Here is a 19,137-nt window from a genome sequence, read left to right as displayed (position 1 = left end):
GTAAAAAAAAAAAAAAAACTCAGGTTAAGTCAGTGGTAAATGGTTTTCAGTGAATTCACCACTATTTTTGTATTAAGACAGAAGTACTGTATTTTGTGCCTATTAGTACCAGAGCACAGGCAAAGAGCTGGTGCCGATTGTGTCCCGCGCCTTAGATGAAACATCTGAAAAAGCCCCATTCATCATTATCCTAGCATTTGGGTCTCCAGAACCTGCTAGTACCATTGTGTGAATGTGTCCACAGCCCAAATCAACCCATTTCTGTCTTTATGAACAGCCCTGTTGAAGGTTTTCCAGCATTAAGGGCCAGATATATCATGCATTTTTGTGGTCGCAAACAGCCTGATTGGTTTGTTTGCAACTGCAAAAAATGCATTTTGGTATGTATGAATTGCGACTATATACAGATTCGGTATTAGGAAGGGGCGTGTCAAAGGCGTCCCTTTCCAATACCGAATCGCAGAGGTATGCAGGAATGTTTTGTGACCGAAATGTGGTCACAAAATATTCACATTTTACTACCTACTTCAAGTAGGCGGTAACCCATTCGCAAAAGGGAAGGGGTTCCCCAAGGGACCCCTTCCGCCTGGGGAATGCATGCAAAAACATTTTTTAAGGGCAGGCAGTAGTCCCATGGACTCTTAAAAAATGAATTAAAAAAAAACTTCTCATTTTTCTTTTTTAAACGCATCCCGTTTTCTTTTCAGGAAAGCAGGCTGCATTTTTTTTTTTTTTAAAGATTGCTTTATTTAAAAGCAATCACAGACATGGTGGTCTACTGATCCCAGCAGGCCAACATCCCTATGATTTAAGTGTTTCTTAATGGGTCGCAAAATGCGACCAACCTCATGAATATTAATGATGTAGGTCACTTTTCGGCCCATTAGGAAACACAAAATGAAACTCCATGAATTTCATACATTAGAACAGCGATTAACTAATTGCGATTTTAAGGGATACACAATTAGGTAATTGCAATTCAATAAAATTATACATCTGGCCCTAACTGCAAAGAGGACAGCTTCTAATTGTTTTGTTTCACCGATTTGACCAGACGGGCTATCCACTGCATGTTATCAAAGGTCTGTCTACCCGTCACAAAGCCCGACTGGTCTGCATGAATCAATGAAGGGTGAACGGGGGCCAGTCTCATTGCTAATATTTTCATATAGATCTTCACATCCAGTTTCAGCAGTGCGATTGGTCTGTGGGCTGAACACTAGGAGTCTCCTTCCCAGGCTTTTGAGCTCAGAGCTCTGAACTGCTACAATACCTCCAACAACTTCAAGATGGCCATCTTACAAGCGGTCATCTTGCTACTACATCAGGGAGACTATATGGAGAGCCTCAACCTGAAGAGCGTGCCTACCTTCACATCTCAAATCATTAGGCACATCGCCAGTACCTGGGGTTTGTGGCAAGTGGAAAACATTACCAGTTCTATGTTCTACTCTCGGAATAACGACAGCCCTATGAGGGTTCATAAAATGTGTTGTAGCTAAAGCATCACACTTCTGTCGCAGCAAAATTGATCTGCTTTCATACCTGGGTGATTGGCTGGTAAAGGGGTCAAGTCATGTACAATGCCTTGCTGCACCGAACATGATATTCTGTATTAAGCAGAAAGTAGGATTCACAATAAATGCTAAACAAAGAGGTTCCTGGAGACAACATTCTCCGGCAAAGATAAGGTGATAGCCTTTCAGAGGCTGCCTCTCCTATACCAGAGGTTAGGTCCCCGGAGAATGAATAAGGAAACTGTTGGGAATGATGGTGTGAGATACTGCTTTATTTCGGAATGCAAGTTTCTCTTCAAGAGTTTCTAGCTAGAAAGTGGAGAGAAACGACTGGGAATTGTGCTGCTTTAGTAATGGTGGAACCAAGTGTTTATCACAAAATGCAACGGTGGAACAAAATTAACTTGTTACTGGGCTTATCATTTTTCTAACCACAGTCACAAGTGACCTTCATGAGAGACGCATCCATGGCACCCCCACTGGACATGGGCAATGGTACCATGCGAATAACTTCACCACATTTATGTGTTGGAGCCTAATAGAGGTGTTTCCAGCCCTAGAAGCTTTCCAAGAAACACTTCACAGTAAACTAGCCCTGATCGTATGGACAACATGGACATGATGAACTATCTGCATGAATTGAGGTTACATTTAGCATCGGGTGATGCATCATCAAATACAGTTACTTGCAGAACATCTTCCAGGAGTCCACAAAACTTTACCAATCTGCAGAGCAGGGCGCACCAGGAAACTCACTAATAGGAAATCAAACTTCACATGCTAAACATATACTTCCATAGTTAAACAGAAACATGGAAACCCGTTGATGTATACTGTCTATGCCCTTAATACTGTAACATCTTCAGTACAGCACCTTGTGAGTTTTACATTTGACACCTAAAAAGGGTGATTAGCTAACATATGAACAGGAGTTTATATAGCATGAATTGCTGCCCACGTTCAAAAGAGAGAACAGAAGTCTATTTTTAATCTTTCATTCAGGTTAGGTCTAAGAAGGTCATCACTCTTAGACTACCCCTGGTTCTTTCATGGACGTCAACACTATGGTAGTTGAGGTCATATTTACACTCTGAGCCACTGCACTTGTGTTGGCTACAGTTTCTATTTTTAAATGTAGCACCCCTTGTTACGGTTTCCATTCTCAGAAGAAGTTGTGAGCTTAAACAAACCCTTTATACAGATAGTTTCAGCTTTTCATGCTAATCAGTTCGTTGAACACCTTACTTTTTCCTACAGCCTTAGGTGGTAGTGGACAAAGCTGGGCACACATTGGATGTCAGGAGGGTCATCTTGTATTATGTACTCCTTTATTTATTTGCATGATAAATTAAAATATTAGCAAAATAGTCAACTAATTACATAATTCTTACAGCTAGGCATTTAAAAACTGCCCTTATGTTGCTGGCCCAACAACATATGGGGGATAGCAATATTTGATCAAACTAAACACAATTAAGATTCAATATCCACTATAAAATTCTTGAATTTTTGCTAAAACAATAATAAGAGTGACTAAATAATTATTAAAAAGTGCAAACTTTTCAATGTGCCTCGTTCTGCATTTTTTAAGAGCATAAATCAATTCTTTATGATGTACTAACAGTCACAGGCTGCGAGTTCAGGCATTTGGTCTGTACAGACAGAAATTTAACAAGTCTACAGTTTATCTGCGGGTCAGTTGAGTCAAACATTTTAATTACTGCTGGCCGACAAGAGCATATCCCATTTGTACTAAAAACTGGTTTCAGCAGTTGGCGACGTGCTTCTCTTAGGGCCGGGCAGACACAGATCAGACGGACCATGTCCTCCCTGGCACCATTGCATAGCCTGCATGACGTCTCTCCCCCATTCTTCCACTGTGGTTGATCCGCTCTTGATGGAAGGGATCCTAGCCCTATGGTGAGCAGGTGCATTTGACGTATACTGAAAATGTTGAGATCAGATATTGCGATGGTGCCAGGTTAGTGTAAGTATGCATGAGAAGCCAGGCATGCGAGCGTCGTGCAAATTTGCGTTTATCATCTAGCAAAGACAGCGGACCGATTTCCTTTTTTAACACACGGCACAGAAGGGGATATGACATATTAGAGTCCCATAGGTATGTAATTTGTGTCTCTTGCAGCGATTACTGAAAGTACCTGTTGTATAGTGACTGAGTCATTGCTTACTGAATTCCAGAAAGCCACGATTTATGTACTCAGCTTTTTAAATAAAAAGCTATTTGTTGCCTTTGCACAGCACCGCAAAGGCAGGTTTAGCCCGATCAATTGCAAAATGCATTCAACTTTGTAATCCCAAAGTAAAACGTACACTTCGTACCATACAAGAAACAAATTCCTTGTACAAGAAAGGCACAACAATGGCTTCCTTAGGTAATATTCCACTAGCACTAGCAGGCATTTGTAAAGCTGCTTTGTAGCGCTCCATCTACACATTCACTAAACATTACTGTGTGGACATTCACACTCGTCAGGCTTCACTTGTCTGGCAAACAGCACTAAAAATAGCTACACATGCTGTAAATGGAAAATGTTACTTACCTGTAACAATCGCATTCCAGCCTATAGTATTGTAAATTAACATGTACTTTACCCACCTCCTCAGAGACATAAACATACATGCATGATTTCTTAGAAGTGCACAGGCATTATAGTACTTCACAAGTACACATGTACACTTACCCTTGGAGGAAAAACACAATCAATAATGTGCTCTATGTCCTGGTGCATTATGGATTTCACAGATGACACCACGAGTCACCTCAAAACGATACTCCTTCTATGAATAGCAGCTTGTAAAGTTCTGAGCCCATCTTTAGATGGCAGAAGTGTGCACAGCATATGAATCTACAGCAATACGAGCTTCAAAGTGATTGTTACATCTAAGTAACATTTTACTTAAACACTATCATTGACAAAGCCTATCCAACAGGAGTGTTACCCGATGAGGCCTTTATAGCCATCCGACCAGTCCCATCTCACACTTTATTTATGTGTCCTGTCCTGAAAAGCTCTTCAGTCTTAGCTTTCATGAGACCTTCCTGTGCTTTTTGATGTTAATTGGCTTCAGTGTTCTAACACCAGCTCCAAAACATTCACTATCTCTCCTGGCAACTTACCGATCCAGAAGTGGAGGTTGGAGCCACCTTTTTCCACATTGTTGAGCAGCAGGTAGGAGTCTCCAGAGAAGAAGGTGCCGATCTGCTCCTTTGGCACCAAGGCCAGCTTCATCTTCTCCACTCTGAAGACATGAAGGCCGGGCTGGTGGACGCATGGGTCAAACATCTTGGTGTCTGCAGAAGGAAGGAAGAATAAGTGAACACAGGTTAGGGCATCAGAAGAGACCACAAGGGAGGAAGGCAAGCAGGGATGGAGAGAAAACTGGGATATAAAATTGTTAGCAGCAGTACGATTGCATCTCTCAGATGAATGCATCACTTCCACTGTACTATTTCATATGGATGTCAGTACGATATAAGAAACGTTCACCTTTAAGAACATCTTGACTGTTACACCATATACTGCACTAAAGATTTTTGTTTGAAAAATGCGTAATCAACAAGCATTGGCTATGCCAAAAGGTCTGGCATTAAAGCAATGTTGTATGGTAATGTGAAGCATTACAAGTAAATAGCATGGGAATGGATATGCGTTTGTGTAGAAGCCAAGAACTGCAGACTATTATTAGTTTAGATTCAAAGGTCAGGTGACAGTTGCACTGTCAAATCAGACCCAAAATTCCACGTAAATTAAAGACTGCTATTGCCCCTCCTGTTCTGATGCAAGAGAAAAGCAACATAAATCACCTAGTTATCTAAGACACTTTAAAAGCATGACAGTGTCATGTGTATGTCCTGAAAGTTCAAGCTGGATAAATAACCAAAATGTTCACAGCTGTGTGGAAGGCAAATACTTTTTGGTAGATTACACAACTTCTGTCCAATCAAAGCATGTACTCCTGGCTCCCAACATGTAGGTGGAGCTAAAGCCCCTCTCCTGGTGATGCTCACATATTTGTCTGGTGACAGATGTGCTGCCAAGCCACACCATAATGGACATTTATCTACAGCTCAACTACTCACACTTTTTTATGGAAAGTAGATTCTCTGCTTCATTAATCTTCTAAGCAGCTACTTTCCAAATGTCAGTGAGCACCTCAAGTTGAAAGAATTCTTATCATGAGACCTCTAATTGTGATCATCATTTTAAAACCCCTCCATATTTCTTTCTACAGAAGCATCTCCCATAAACAGAAAAATCCCCTTATAAAAATAAATTTCTAAAGTTTCATGGAACTGTCCCTTTATATAAGCAACTCATACATTGAGAGTGGTTTCCTTACTACAGTGGCTCCTAATTCCGGATGTTGGTCGATGCACTAGAATGAACATTTCTAAATTCTCATTACTCACCACCCTGGGAGCAATGATTGTAGATAGAATAAGAATGTTTAGACAGTCTTTTCTGCACTACCTTTCAGACATCTGCCTGACCAGTACCACAGAACCAACTAATAACACACCCATCATTTGGGGATGTCCTTAATCTGTCAGATTGTGGAACATACTTGAAGAACACAGGACACAGCGATGCGAAGGTGGACAGAGAGGCACCCTATGATGAGATGTGTGAAACATGAGGGACACAGTAGCGGCAGAAGAAAGTTTGAGTGACACATGAGGAAAACGGGTGGATGATAAGACATTTTTATAGCACCAGGGAGGTGAGGGGAGAGGCAGGTACATGTTGGACAGGTAAATGGAAGGAGAAAAACACAGGTGGAAGAGTTGGCAATGAAACACTTTGATAGGAGCGGGGGATGTGAGAGGGGGTTGATACTATGATGAGGGGCTACATGGTCATGGGCTAAAGACAAGTTGAAGGGTAGGGAGAGAAACCGGTGTGGGGAGATGGTTAGGGTGGCTACATCCACATTTTCACAATTTCAGCCCAGAGATTTTCACCCACAAATCATTTCCATGGGGTGTGTAAGCCTAATTAGTTCAACAGAAGAAAGGAAAGGGCAATAAAGAAAAGTGTCAATAATGACATGGAATGAAATGGCCAACCTGGGGAGCAAGGGGAGTCAGATGAGGCAACTTAAAGGAGGGACTCTGAACTGAACATCAGCAAAGAGGGGGGGATTAATAACATGATGGGAGCAGGTCATGGGGGGGGGGGGAAACACCGTGATGGAGAGCAGGACGAGAGAAAAATCAAGGTAAGGAATGAGGAGGAAGGCGGACACTGGGGTAGGAACAGGAGTTGGAAAGGGGCAGCTAGGGGGAGTCACAGAGGGACAAGGAACATGGCTGATGGAGTAATGACACATGGAGTGGTTCTAGGGATGTGAAATTGAAATACTCTGAACCAACAGTTTTTATTTTTTATAAAAAAAATAATAATAATTAGAAGCTTTTAAAAGTGTTATTTCAGACGTTAACAAGCATTTGCAATGCAACGGGTCTCGCATTTGCTGGAGTTACAGCTATTAGGGTTGTAAACTCCTAACCGGATGTTTATTGCCACATAAACTGAAAATGAAAAGTAAAACAGTTTCACATAAGTGAGCCGATTCAAAGCACCACAGCATCAGCGTGAAGCAGCACACAAAAGGAAAAAGAAGTTTGCTCGCAGTCAAACTTATCAGCAAAAGTGCAATTAGCCAATTAACAGGGGTGATGTCCAAGGCGGTAACTAAACCGCCCCAAGGAGGGACAAACGTAAAACAGTTACCAAAGAAAATAAAGGATTTTTGAAAGGCAAGCCCAGGAACGAGTGATGGTGATGGGCGTGGTTAAAAGCCCAGATACATAAACAACACGTCAAAAAAGCAGCGCATGCGCGCTGCTATGTACGACTTAAAAAGGGATCAGTATAGTGGATTTTCTCACCAGAGAGAAACCATTCCGCTGTCATGAAGGGCCACTACTTTCAGCCCCCTTGGCAAAGTGTGACCTTGGATTCTCCGAGTGACCTTGGATTCTCCCACTGCTTAATTTGTAAAAAACGTCGTTGCCAGGGCCCTAGTCAGGGGGCCACTACAGTTTGAAACAGCCATTGGTCCTGCCAGCGCTGCCAATGACAGAACCAACCCAACTACTAAATATCACACCCTGCAAGTGTGACAATTCAAACTACTCCAGACGGCAAAACCTATAAGAATGGCTTGGGCAGCAGGTATTAGTCATTTTAAATGCATATTGAATTATTAAACAAATGTGTTCTCCTCTATTTTATTTATGAAACAGCTCCACCATGGGGTAGTCGGTCATAAGTGCGGGTTATGACATTTAAGTGTGGGTGCTGAGCACTGGAAACCACCAGCTCAAATTAAGCACAGGATGCGCCACATACAGTGTAATTTACCCCACACTCCGTCCCCCTGCTCTACGATCCACACCCATTGCTTCCAGGAACCCACACAATCCCAGGACACCCCATCCCCACCTGCTTTGTTGACTGCCTTTGTCCACTGTACCACCCTCTTGCTTCTTCTTGGAACCTTATACATGGAACCTAGCGCCTAGAGGCTGATATGCTTTCAGATAGTGCAACTGCCTGCTGCAGGACTACCGACAACTTGACATCTTGCAGCATTTTGTTTTTCTTTCGCCTGAAGTAAGTTTGTTCTGCACTGTTAGATAATTTCCATGAATAGCAAAACAATTGTCAATATCTTGAGCTCAGCCAAGAAGTCAAACGTAGGCAGAAATCTTCTCTCCAAGTGTAAAGCTTAAACATGTACAATCTTATCTCAGAGGAAATAAATACTGCTTTCTATAAACTATATCTCATTTAGAAATACAATTATAGTGTTACAGGTATGTGTGTTATAATACAACAAAAGTCATGATTTCAACACTGAGATGGCAAAGTGAAAAAAACTTTGTGATCTTTGTTTTCGGCAGACCTTTGCAAAAAGAAAATGTGTTCAACCCCTCTTGGGAGTCTGTGAGCCTCCAAGAAGATGGCCAAACAATAAACATGAGAAAACTTGCTCTCTTGGGGTGGGAAGGGTTGTTTTGCTCGGTTTGTCTCGTCAGTTACTGAGCCCTTAGGTCTCTTTGTACGGGCCCTGTGGTGTGCTGACCCCACCTGAGACCTGGGAGCAGACTGACACGTCCTGCTCAGCCTCCAGATCCGACCACCAACCACCAACCAAATGCATCGCATTAAGACACGTATCTGATCATTGCAGTGCTTAATTTGTGCTGGTTGTTTCCGGTGCGGAGCACCGGCACTTATTTTTGAGGGCCGGCGATTATTCTTCTACCTCAAGCATTTGCTGCGAGCAAAAGACACATATGGAAATATGGAGGAGGAAAAAAACGAAAAGGCGTCCCAATGGGAGAAAGCAGAAAACTGCAGGAGTGAGCTGAAGGGGAAGGGAGTGGCTTTAAATAGACGGAAGAGGCCCGAGATGGCTTCAGGATTGCGCTGCCTCAGTATTCGGTGTTCCCACATTTAATTGCAGCAGCCGCGTGTTTAAGAGGAGGAGCACCGGTACGTTTTTATTTACAAATTAAGCACTGGATCATTGTCTTAAAGTCAATCATCCGACAGGTTTTGCCTTCTTAAGCCAGACGCAATGCAAGCAGAGCAGCCATGTTTTCGTCAGCCCCGCCCCCGCCCTCCTCCCACATAAGGTCTGTGGTTACACAAGGAAGGGCTGTGGTCTCTCTGACTCACATCCTAGACACGCAGTTTAGCCTCAGCAACTGCATATTTTTCAATGAGCAGCAGAAAACAAAAACAACACAGTTTAAAAAAAAAAAAAAGGGAACGGGGAGGAGGGAGAAAGAGCGTGCAGAAGTGCTTTTGAATAAATACGAAATTAAATCAGATGAATGACGTGATTAGAAATTATGAACAGTGAATGTAACAATTACAAATATAATAATTACTACACAAAGTTTGAAGTCTATTTCTACAGCTCTTGTGATATATACTGCTACAGCTAATCATGCCTAAAAAAAAGTACAAAACAGAAACTTCAAAAAAAGGAAAGAATAACAGTCTTGAAGAACAGGGTGTGGGATGGCAGTGAAGAAAAGGGCATCCTCATTTGTACTGAATTGAAATTGTATTTATATAGCGCTTAGAATCTGAAGAAGCGTTGAAACGCTGTACGGCGAGTAGCACGCTACTCTGAAGCCCAAAGTTAGTGCTTTGTTCAGTGGTGATTGGAATCAGTCTTGCGCTCTCCCTTGCATTTACTCCAGTTACTTTGCGGTACAGTAATGAGTTCCATTGGTGAGAGTTGGAATCAAGCGACTGGTGGAATAAATAGACATATCGACATGTTGCAGGGGTGTGGTTTCAAAGATTTAGAGATTAAAGAAGACAGACATGCGACTGACATTCAGGAGACATGCAAGGGAAGGAGAGAGGGTCATTCAGATGGTGGCGAGAAAAGTTACATTTTCCGTGCATGGTTTTAGGAATACCGTGGGTAGAGGGGTTCAGAGAGACCGTGCATTTGTGGATGTAAACCAGTAGAAAGAAACAGCCATCAGCCCTGAGACCCAATTACAGTTTCAAATTCTTCTCTGAAGGAATGTGGCTTTAGCACCGTTTCTGCAGACACTTTGTGGCAGCTACTGCCCTTGTCCCAAAAAGCATCCCAAAGGAACTTGTTCAAACCCCCCTTTACAAGGAGCCCTCAAGCCGTGTGACGTTTCAGAATATTCCTACACCTGCCAGAACAATCTGACAACACAGTTGCTAGGAACTACAAATTCACCTCTGCATTGCACAAGTCCAAGCACTCCATTCTGTGCACAGAGGCTTCTGCCAATGATGCTTTCACCCACTGAGCTGTCTCAATGTCTTCTCAGGCATGTGCTTTTCATTATATAATACCACATAAAATAAAAAATAAAAAAAGTGTTGACCCACATTGACACAGCGGCCAACCACACGAAGGGACTCTTCGAAATAGTCAAGGAATTCTGCAACCCGACAACCACAGAGAACACCAAGGTGGAAAGCAGTGTTGTGGGTCATCTGATACTCTGTGCCCAGAGGGGACCCCCTGTCTGCAGCAGCTGTGGAGGAGGAGGAAAGTCCATTGACAGGGGTGTGGAGAGGAAACTGATCCAGGCTGTTTGTGTGTATTACACGCAGTTCATCTGGTCTTTGGGGACACCCCATACCTACTGCTCTAGTTTTCCACACCCATAAGTATTACCTTTATCAGCTGATCGCTGTTCTCAAGGCGTTGTAGACAATAAGCTGTCAAGGGTGGCCCGGGGCGCGAGAGAGGCGCTACTGTCATTACTACCACCTTTGTTTGCAGCTGTTTTTTTCTTCTTTAATCACAGGTGAAAACAAGGCTGTTTTTAGTGAGGTGCGACCAGTGCTGCTGCACCTGGCGCGGACTTTGGTGGGTGGCGCTGTGTTTCAAAATAACTTTTGGGTTTAAAAGCACATGAACTTCCTTGTGCATCCAGCAGTTTCAGGCAACAATAAAAATTTCAAGATAGCTCTGGTGATTAATGTCACTGTTGGGAAGAATCAGAATTTTGTCTAGTGGCAGTTCTGACTCATCATAAAGTAGCACAAAGGGATGACGTGACCGCTGCAAAGAACATGTACCACGCAGATCACAAAAGTTAGTGCAAGTGAACTATGAGTAGCGCTTTAAAAAAATGAAACTTATGCCACAGAGGGTCTATGGAGAGACGGGGGACACTGTTGGAGAGTGGTAGTGAGGGAATTCAAGGAGGAGGAGGTCATGAGGGGGTGGTGCCAAAAAAGACTGTCAGACCGGGCGCCATCGGTGCTAACGCTGGCCCTGAGTGAAATCCATCATCAGTAGGATGACTTGTCTTCACTGCCACTTCTACAGATACTGCTCTTCAAGAACTCTCCCTCAGACTGCGGTAGCGACAGAGGGGCTGATTCTGAGTTTGTCAGTGTATTCCCTCAAAGAAGACCCACTGGCTCAATCAATAGAAATCTACCTCCCTGACAGAGTAAGGGCCGTCAGAGTAAAGTCATCACATCACTCACTCTATTTAGAGTGGACTCTTTTTTTTTTTAGGGCGAGTCTGCGTTGCATGCGCTTGCGCATGCGTACCGCTTGCGAGACGCTTTAGTAGTTAGAAAGGGGCTCGGAGCCCCATCCATGTCACGTCAGTGCCTTTCATTGGCTCGTGGGCTTGCCTGTTAAACTCTGCTTGCTTTCATTAGTGGAAGGCATGCAGACGTCATGCCTTTTCCAGTGGTTAGCCCTCGTCGAGCGCAGCGACCAAGTACTGAAAACATGCGAGGCTCGCCGTTTTCCATCGAGTTTGTGGACTACTTTTTCTCTTTTTTCGCAGCGCGATCTTGCTTGGCAGAAGTCAAGTGCTGTGCATGACATCGACCCTGTTACATAGTTAATTGCACTTTTTCCGGTTACGCAGATAATTGCACTTTTGCCGATAGGTTTCATTACGAGTAAACTGTAGCATCGCGACCGCGCTCTTTTTTTCCATTTGATGTGGCAAGAAAAGTCTGGTTGGGAGTTTACAACTGCTAATAGCTCTAACTTGGAGAAATGCGAGACCCGTTGCATTGCAAGTGCTTGTTTTCTGTTGCTATTAAACCAAGTGAAGTTTCCTACTCCAATAAGCCAACCACTAGTCCACTTAAAGAGAAGCAGTAAAGGGACAGAGTGGATGACAATGAAGTAGAGGGGCATAATAAGGTGAAAGAATGTGGGCAGGTATGAGGAGAATACACGAGAAAACGGCAGGGAAGCCCACTATAGACCTTTTTTTTGGCCTAGAACAATATTTCCAAAACTGTGGGTCCTGAGCCGGTTTTTGGTGGGTTGCACAGTCCAAGCAAAAAATAGATACTTTTAAATACTGCATTTATTTTGTCACATTTGCTGCACTGCAAAGAAAGAGGCCAGATGTCAGGCTATGTCTTCTGATAAATTGCTAGTTTTTTTCACATGGGGATTACCGTATTTATCGGCGTATAACACGCACTTTTTCTCCCTGAAAATAGGGGGCAAATGATGTGTGCGTGTTATACGCCGATAAAATTTAATGGGTTTTTTTTTTGTAATTTCCTCTTAAAAAGAGGTGCGTGTTATACGTCGGTGCGTGTTATACGCCGATAAATACGGTAGAGTTTATAAACTCTCACTTTGAAGTCAGAGAAAGAAAATTGAAGTGAATTATGTGACATTTTTGGTGGGGCACAGGTAGTGTGAAAATCAAGTCTGTAGGAGTTTTTTGTAACACATAACAAAATGTAAGTGAACTGTACACATTCGGCAGTTAGTAAAGTCAAAATGCAGCACTTTTTTTGTAATTCTGAATGTCTCGAATCACAGATTTTAATAGAATCAAAACAAACAAGACACTTTATATGACAAGGCACAAATCATAAATATTCACTGAAACACGGTTTCCATACAATAATTGTCCACATTATATAGCAGTACAACTTGTATGTCAGTGCAAATTTAGTGGCCATTTCAATGGAAAATGTGTTTTCTGCAAATGACATTGCACTGCCGCACAATGCTTTGGTTAGATTAAAAAGAAACCCCACATCATCTCCATTAAAGCTAGGTGGGTCGCGACAGATAGTCATTCTAAAAAGTAGGTCATGGTGCTAAAATGTTTGGGAAGAACTGGTCTAGACACAGTATGATAGGATTTTGTTAAATCAGACTTTGTGCTCAGGTGAGAATAGGGTGTTTCAAAGGACTGCCCTGTTCGGACTTCTCTAAGAAAGATTATGCAAGTTTTTTTTTCCCCCTTGCCTCTTTAGTAGCATTTGAGAGATGAACGGTGTCAGTAATTAGCATAATGTAAACTCCTGGATTGCTGTCGATGCTTTGGTTAATGGGGCTGCTGTGTCAAGTGTCTGCTGGTGTTTCAGCCATTGATTGTGTAAAGCTTATGGTATGAAGTCTGGTGTGTGAGTCCCAGGCATATGCCCTCACCCCAAGTGTGCTTTAGGGAGTTACAAGGAACAACAGGGAAAAACAGCTGATAGGGTGGCTGCTGCACCCCCTCCCCCAAGTGCACCCGTGACTGTCAGGCAATTCCCCTTAAAAGTGTGCCGCCAGATAACGGGGGAAGTTCCACTACCACTGGTACAAATTAAGCTCCCTGCCTCCTCTGCACTGTGGGAAAGGAGGGATGATCTGACAGGTGGGGCCTATCCTTGGGTATAGCAATTTCTGAACTTGTGTTTATATGATCTCTTTTTGGTGCAAAGGCAACCCCGTCTGCTCAGGGAAACTCTCTAGATGTGGAGTCCACTCTAAAGCCATTGAGGTACTGAGTGAAGACAGCGCTAGAGCAATAGAAATACTGAGTGAGGACAGCGCTAGAGCAATAGCAATACTGAGTGAAGACGGCACGCTCTAGAGTTATAGAAATACTGAGTGAGGACAGCACGCTTTAGAGCTATAGAAATACTGAGTGAGGACAGCACGCTCTAGAGCTATGGAAATACTGAGACAAGACAGCACGCTCTAGAGCTATAGAAATACTGAGAGAGGACAGCACGCTCTAGAGCTATAGAAATACTGAGTGAGGACAGCACGCTCTAGAGCTATGGAAATACTGAGACAAGACAGCACGCTCTAGAGCTATAGAAATACTGAGAGAGGACAGCACGCTCTAGAGCTATAGAAATACTGAGTGAGGACAGCACGCTCTAGAGCTATAGAAATACTGAGTGAGGACAGCACGCTTTAGAGCTATAGAAATACTGAGTGAGGACAGCACGCTCTAGAGCTATGGAAATACTGAGACAAGACAGCACGCTCTAGAGCTATAGAAATACTGAGAGAGGACAGCACGCTCTAGAGCTATAGAAATACTGAGTGAGGACAGCACGCTCTAGAGCTATAGAAATACTGAGTGAAGGCGGCACGCTCTAGAGCTATAGAAATACAGAGTGAAGACAGCACGCTTTAGAGCTATAGATATACAGAGTGAAGACAGCACGCTCTAGAGCTATGAAAATACTGAGTGAGGACAGCACGCTCTAGAGCTGTAGAAATACTGAGTGAGGACGGCACGCTTTAGAGCTATAGAAATACTGAGTGAAGACGGCACACTCTAGAAATACTGAGTGAAGGCGGCACGCTCTAGAGCTATAGAAATACTGAGTGAGGACGGCACGCTTTAGAGCTATAGAAATACTGAGTGAGGACAGCACGCTTTAGAGCTATAGAAATACTGAGTGAGGACAGCACGCTCTAGAGCTATGGAAATACTGAGTGAGGACAGCACGCTCTAGAGCTATGGAAATACTGAGTGAGGACAGCACGCTCTAGAGCTGTAGAAATACTGAGTGAGGACGGCACGCTTTAGAGCTATAGAAATACTGAGTGAGGACGGCACGCTTTAGAGCTATAGAAATACTGAGTGAAGACGGCACGCTCTAGAAATACTGAGTGAAGGCGGCACGCTCTAGAGCTATAGAAATACTGAGTGAGGACGGCACGCTTTAGAGCTATAGAAATACTGAGTGAGGACAGCACGCTTTAGAGCTATAGAAATACTGAGTGAGGACAGCACGCTCTAGAGCTATGGAAATACTGAGTGAGGACAGCACGCTCTAGAGCTATGGAAATACTGAGTGAGGACAGCACGCTCTAGAGCTATGGAAATACTGAGTGTGGACATCCTTCTTTAGAGGCATAGGGACACTGTGAGGACTGGCTGTTCTAGAGTCATTGAGACAACCCAGTCTAGAGCCAGAGATGTGTGAGGACAGACCAATCCAGAGCCACGAAAATACTCAGGAAGAACAGCCCAGCCTAGCGCTATGGAGATACTGAGTGAGGAAGTCACAATTGGCTCCCTGCACTCTCATGCCTCACTAAGGGGCCTACCTGTGGGACTTTCTAATCCTCAAATAAGCTTCTGGGTGTTCCGCTATACCCATTTACTGACTTCCGAACCCTACGACTATTCTGAAAGTCCTATTCATTCAGGATCAACGCAGGATTTTGTGGAAGCCCATCTGCATTTCCTACTAAGGATTTCAATACCCAGAATTCGTTGCTCACTTCTTCGACACCCATCTCTGCAGGCCGATGGGGGGAGGAATTCACTCACTTGTGGCTGCAGGTGCTAGCCTGTTCACACCTGGTGTGTGGTCACAGTGAGCTCTTTTAAGCCCCAGTTCCCTTCAGTCCAGTGTTGGTCACTGTAGCAGTGTTTCTGTTTCACCGACCCAGTGTTTCTTGAGTGCCTAAATGTTTGCTAATCCTTTGTCCAGAAACTTAAAGAGCCTTAGCTTGTGCTTGTTACTTGAACTAGCACCGCCCGCAGCGCTTCCTTGATTCCCGAGTTAGCAGTATTTTAATGCATCCTCGTTCCTTGAAACTTCACTCCTGTGTTTACCATTTGCCCCAGTTCCTGCCTCTCTTTCCTTTTACCTTAGTTCCAATTTCTAGTTTGGTACCTTCATATCCCTGCTGTTTAGCTTCCAGTTTCCCAGTGTAGTAGGTCACTTGCTTTCTGTCAAGTGTTCCCGTTGCTGTCCCTGCTTTCCTGCTGAGCACTACTCTTCTCTAGCTCCTTGTCTCTTGTGGCTTTGCATTTTATTTCTCCACCTTTTCTGTAATCGCCTTGCGTATTCTTAACCTCCAGGATTTGTAGGTGCAGCCGACAGCCTAGTTGGTGTATCTTATCCACTGTGAGTATTGTCTTTATGTTCCTTTTAAAACATCACCATAGGGATCAGCTCTACGGACCCTGCCTTTGTGTGTACATTCTATATGTGGGTATTTGTGGGTGAGGAATTTACTGAGCTTCAGTCTTACGTTGTGGAGCTCCCCCTATTGGTAATGTTTCTATATGCATGTCTTGCAAATCCGCGTGTTAGTTGCTTTGAAAGCAGATTTTCAGCTTAGGTGACTGTTCTTTCTCATTTTTTACTTTCTTGTTCTCTTGTGCAGCGCTAACCCATGTAATCGCTTTTCTTCTCTGACTCCCTGTGTGAGCCCGGGCAGTTCTGTACCCAATGTTCTGTTTACTTTGTCTACACCACCACCAATCCTTCTCAGAGTCCCTGACTGGTCATATACTTCCTTTATACTGAGCGAGGGCAGTCCGCTTCAGAGACATAAGTTTCTAAGTGAGGACAGCTCGATTTAAAGCTCGGGGGATAATGAGTGAGTTTCTGGGTTCGCTGCTGCCTGTGTTTAGGCCTTTTGCGAGCACAGTCCATTGCCCAAGTATGTATTTAATTACTTGAATGTTCCACTGTCATAAGTGCAATTTATGGTAGTAAACCTCCACGAGTCTGGACTCTGTGCCTACAAACAGTCCCCGCCAGGCTGCAGATGGTGACGGCAACAGCTTGAGTGAATATCTGTTCACCATGCCAAGTCGTCGAAGATCACACAGAATGCCACTCCACCACGACTGAGGAACTTGCCATTTTGCATTCCCAAACGTATGAATTTTAGACCACAACTCTTTTTTTTTTGCCAAACACGAGTATTACTTCACACATCTGCGAGGAAGAAAATCAATGGGTTTTCAAGTTATAGAATACCATACAGTCCAACAGACCTGATTCAGGCGGGAGACTCCCGATTGTTAAAGCAAACAAGCATTGGGAATGCAATGGGTCTCGCGTTTGCTCGAGTTAGAGCTACTACCGTTGTAAATTCCTAACTTGAATTTTCTTGCCACATAAATTGAAAATGAAAAGTAAAACATTTGACATAAGCAAGGTGATTCAAAGCGCCACGCCCGCCATGAGCGTGAAGGAGAGACACAAAAGGAAAAAGAAGTTCGCTCACAGTCAAACGTCACAAAAAGTGCAATTATCCATGTAACAGGGTTGGTGTCCAAGGGGGTAACAAAACCGCTCCAAGGAGGGACAAACGTAAAGCATTTACCAATTATACCAAAGGATTTTTGAAAGGCAAGCCCATGAACGAGTGATAGTGACAGGCGTGCGGTGGGCGGGATTAAAAGCCCACAGAGATTACAACACGTCAGAGCGCTTTCATGCTCGACCTAAAAATGGCTATTTGGCTGTGTCCCGCCTGAAATTGCCTCTCCTTCAATAGAAGTCAATGGGAGAAATACATTCTCCCAATTATTATTTTTTTTAAATATCCCACTTTCCCCTTCTACAATGTCGGCATGTATTGAGTAGGAGCGGTAACTGGTACAGATTAGTAAAAGAAAGGGCACATGATCATTCTGAGATATTATCTTCTGTTTGCAGAATGTTTGTCCTGCTTTAGGTGCAAATTAAAGGGGTAGATTTGTTTAATGCCCTCTGCCTCCATGCTCTTCTGAACTCTTCCACTGCAAACACCTCGTAGACCAAGTTCTCACCACATTCAATTAAAAGTATTTCTTGAACAAGGTAGAGACCCTCCAGCAATTGGTGTAGTGCTGGTAAATACGACTAGCCCCTCAGTCTGTAGGGTTCTTAGACAGAGGTCTCCCCACTTCCCAGCAACCCACATACTAGGACACAAAAGCACTGGGATGTCACACGGACAGTAAGACAACCGATCATTCAACTTTCAAATAAGCGCCTCATTTTATGGAGTGCAGCCACTTGACGTGGGAACCCCACGGTACATACTTGATGTATAACGGTGCAAGCCAAAAAAAATAGCTCACAGAGACCACTTATTTCCAGAAAACCCAGTTGTTTTTGCAACAAAAATCAAACAAAAACAGAAAATTGGAAGAAACCACCTGTGTTTACAGAGAAAGGCGGTTCTTAAATGTTGTATGAACAACTAGGCCTTGCAAAGAGATTTTTTCTGGCTGCTAGAGAGGCAGTCGTCTCCAGCCTGGCACTTGAGATGGGAAAAAGTCATCATCATCGACTGGCACAGACCAGGCTGGCACGAATCAGAGCCCACGGGGTGTGGTCCCGCGTCTCCTGGAGTTGGTCCGGATGTTGGCTTTGAATCCTACAATTTTCGTGGCAATAAGTATGAGAATGATTGAGTTTTTCATCCGCAACTTTGTAAGCAAGCTAGAGAGAGTTACTTTGCAACTGCAGTCGTACAGGGTGGTAGTTGAGTTTGTGTATGGTGGGGTTTACCGTCCACCATCACAGCCTACGCAAGCATTTCTATAATAGCATTCATTGCCCAAAACAAAAACCTCGAAGTTTGGAAAATCCATACACTTGAGTATTAAGGCGCCATTGCTGCAAACTGAAGCCCCATTAAGGGACCACCGGGGATATGGCAGGCTTGCACTTACGGAGCAGGCGTCATTACATGAGTTTCACTCTGAGCCATGCCACAGAGAGTGCTGGGCCCACTGGTGTTATGAAGACAGTCTCAGAGTTCAGTCACTTATAGATTCAGGAAAGCCCTGGCTCACTGGGCGCGAGGCAGCCAGTGGGCGGAGCTCGGGTCTGTCCCCAGGGGGTGTCTGGCTACTTCCGCACCCAGGTAGGGCGAGGCTGGGTGTGGACCGGGCCTGGGACCGTGCAGGGCGTTGTCTGCTTCGTGCATCATGCAGAGGTGCCCCCTGCGGTCACCGAGCACACAGGGAGCGCGCAGGGTGCAGACAGACCATCTCCAGATACCGGAGCCATTAGTCTGAGCCTCCTCTTGAAGGCCAGATTCAGTATCC

At 43.9% G+C, this 19,137-nt stretch overlaps 1 protein-coding gene across 1 annotated transcript in view; it reads right to left on the bottom strand.

Annotated features, from left to right (window-relative positions):
• Positions 1–19,137, bottom strand: part of CAPG (capping actin protein, gelsolin like) — a 59,972-nt gene that overhangs the window by 26,100 nt on the left and 14,735 nt on the right. Inside the window, exon 2 of the mRNA XM_069227845.1 lies at positions 4,657–4,830. Within this exon, the coding sequence (XP_069083946.1) occupies positions 4,657–4,830 (174 nt within the window). The remainder of the gene's footprint in view (positions 1–4,656; positions 4,831–19,137) is intronic.

This window comes from Pleurodeles waltl, chromosome 4_1 (genome assembly GCF_031143425.1).
Source record: "Pleurodeles waltl isolate 20211129_DDA chromosome 4_1, aPleWal1.hap1.20221129, whole genome shotgun sequence".
Taxonomy (NCBI): domain Eukaryota; kingdom Metazoa; phylum Chordata; class Amphibia; order Caudata; family Salamandridae; genus Pleurodeles; species Pleurodeles waltl.
The sequence above is the reverse complement of the archived record's forward strand: the minus strand, read 5'-3'. Positions and strand labels throughout refer to the sequence as shown.